The sequence below is a fragment of the Trichechus manatus genome, unplaced genomic scaffold (genome assembly GCF_000243295.1).
Source record: "Trichechus manatus latirostris isolate Lorelei unplaced genomic scaffold, TriManLat1.0 scaffold00023, whole genome shotgun sequence".
Lineage (NCBI taxonomy): Eukaryota > Metazoa > Chordata > Mammalia > Sirenia > Trichechidae > Trichechus > Trichechus manatus.
The window spans coordinates 3,293,436-3,296,409 of record NW_004443959.1 but is presented as its reverse complement, the minus strand read 5'-3'; the positions used below and the strand labels follow the sequence as shown (position 1 = coordinate 3,296,409).

General features: G+C 39.6%; 1 protein-coding gene across 1 annotated transcript; it reads left to right on the top strand.

The window, feature by feature from the left end:
* The first annotated feature begins 559 nt into the window (after positions 1-559).
* Positions 560-1,480, top strand: LOC101358130 (olfactory receptor 4A47-like). The gene has a single exon (XM_004373096.3). The coding sequence runs from the start codon at positions 563-565 to the stop codon at positions 1,478-1,480; it is 918 nt and encodes a 305-aa protein (XP_004373153.1). The 5' UTR covers positions 560-562.
* The last annotated feature ends 1,494 nt before the right edge of the window (positions 1,481-2,974 follow it).

Here is a 2,974-nt window from a genome sequence, read left to right as displayed (position 1 = left end):
GCCCCAGAAAGCATGGCCCCTGGTCTTTCCATCACCCCAGAACTAAAACAATTTCTGAAGCCAACTCCTCAGACAGGGATTGTACTTGACTGTGAGACATAAAGTGATTCTTGTGAAGAATGTGCCTCTTAGACAAGTAGATACAAGAGACCAAAGGGGTGGCTTCTGTCCAGAGGCGAGAGGGGAAGGCAGAGAGAGTTAGGAGCTGGTTGAATGTTCATGGGGAATCAGGGGAAGGGAGGAGTGTGCTGTCACAGAATGGGGTGAGGGGTTGGGGTCTCATAACAATGCATGTTAAAAAAAACAATTCTGTATGGGAGTCTCACTTGAAATGTAAACTTCATTTAATTACAACAATAATTAAAAAAAAAAAAATCCTCTTCCTAGGTCAGCAATCTTCATCTCTTCTGGGGCAGAAAAAACCTGATGCTTAACAGCAACATCCAGCCTTCTCAGCTTGCTATTTGTGGCATAAACTGGATGTACTGATGCTTTCAGGATGAAGTGCTTCCAACTTGTAAATTTGTTCTGTACTCTGAGATAAGGACACGTCGAAGAACATATGGAACAAAGTAACAATGTGACTGAGTTTGTCCTCTTGGGGCTCACTCAGAGTCTCCAGGGTCAGCAAATATTATTTGTTTTGTTCTTGGTCATCTACATTGTGACAGCGGTGGGCAACTTACTTATTGTCATGACTGTGGTGGTCAGCCCAACCCTGGATGCCCCTATGTACTTCTTTCTTGGCTACTTATCATTTATGGATGCTGTTTATTCTACTACAGTTACTCCAGATATGATTATAGACTTACTCTACGAGAAGAAAACCATTTCCCTCCAAGCTTGCCTGACCCAACTTTGTATAGGACACTTATTTGGTGGTGCTGAGATTTTACTTCTGGTGGTCTTGGCCTATGACCGCTTCGTGGCTATCTGCAAACCCCTGCATTATATGACCGTCATGAACCAATGGGTGCGCGTTCTGCTGCTGCTGGTGGCCTGGGTTGGAGGTTTTATGCATGCTGTAGTTCAGCTTCTCTTTGTTTACAACCTTCCCTTCTGTGGCCCCAATGTCATTGACCACTTCATCTGTGACATGTACCCCTTATTAAAACTTGCCTGCACTGACACCTATGTCATTGGTCTCACTGTGGTTGCCAATGATGGAGCAATATGTGTGGTCATTTTTAGGCTCTCACTCATCTCCTGTGGAGTCATTCTGCACTCCCTGAAGAACCTGAGTCAGAAAGGAAGGCGCAAAGCCTTATCCACCTGTGGCTCCCACATCACTGTGGTGGTCCTCTTCTTTGTCCCTTGTATTTTTATGTATGTGAGACCTCCTTCCACCTTACCCATTGATAAATCTTTGACTGTATTTGACACTGTCATCACCCCTATGTTGCACCCCTTAATCTCTACTCTGAGAAATGCAGAGATGAAAAATGCCATGAAGAAGCTGTGGACCAGAAAACACAAATAAGCTGGGAGACAAATGCGTCAATCACCTGCTTTCAGTGAAGAACTGCTCCTTCAGAAGTGCCCTCTGTAATTATAATTGTGGTAAAATTTTCTTCCCATTTAATAACTTATAAATGATTCAAAATATTTATTAGTCCAATGACTAGTTTTGTTCTAAATATATTTAAGATTTTCATTTTTTGGAAAATTTATGTTAATTTTTTGGGGTGTAGAATGGTTCTGTTGAGGCTATAGATTTATATTTTATGTGATGAGCTATGCTACAGTTAATACCAAAAATTTGTTTTAGTTGATGGAAAATTTTTTCATGTATCTTTCTTAAATAAATTTTATACTTTTTCAGAATTAATAGGTCTCAAAAATTTTTTTTTAATTAAAAAAAAAAAAGATTATCTGTAGATACAACTTTCTATCAAGCAGAGGGAGTTTTAAGTGATGTCCAGGAGCTGAAGGCCAAGATTTTCTGTACTCCACCTTAGCTTTTCTGCATGAGAACCCTGCATTTATCTGTTACAGTATAATTTAAGAATAACTTGCCTTTGAAATCTTCTCTGTAGACCTTGTCCACGTCCTCCCCCAACCTTCGTCACTCTTTCCTCTGTGTTTATATTTGCACTTTGTACAAAGTGGTCCCCTTACACAGCATTGCAATAGTTTTTTGCACGTCTTTCTCCTCTATTTACTCTTCTTCATTCATTCTGTAAATGCACTGTGAACTCCTTGAGAGCAGACACAGCATTTTATGTATATTAGTTTCTTCAAAACTTAACATAGTGCCTGATTCCTGGTAGGTGTTCAGTAAATATTTGTTGAGTTGAATTCCTATGCCATCTGTTTATCCTTACGTAAGATGACTTCTGGTACATCTGTACATAGTGAGATAATTTATGAGTAGATATCTGTTTGGTGGCTAACTCCTTCAAGTGTAAATCACTAAGGAAGGAGCAGTTCTGAACATAGTATTTTTCTCAGTAGCATAAGTTTAACCACTTTTCTGCAGCTATCTTGCTACAAAAATCTGGTTTGGCATTGGTTGATAACTTTCATTCATCTTTTAGCTTTTTACCTATATTTGTAAAGAAAAGAGAAGTTTATAATTTGAAAAGTGAATTTCTCTTTATGCAACCAATTTGGGCTTTCAGAAAGAGAGAGCAGACATTGAAAATGAGAGCCAAGATTTGGACATGTCATATCTGTTTAGTTCTTTTCGAGACTTGAGTCCCAACAAGCTAAGGTAAGCCAACTTGCTAGAGAGCATTCTTCAGGTAAGTTTTCTCTCAAGGAATATTCCCCTGCCTTAACCAAGAAGTTGCCATTTAGCTGACTCTGGTTCATGGTGACCCCATATGTGTCAGAGTAGAATTGTGCTCCATATGGTTTTCAGTAGGTGACGTTTTGGAAGTAGATCACCAGAACTTTCTTCTAAGGGACCTCTGGGTGAACTCAGACCTCCAACTTTTTGGTTAACAGCTGAGCACATTAGACATTTTCACCA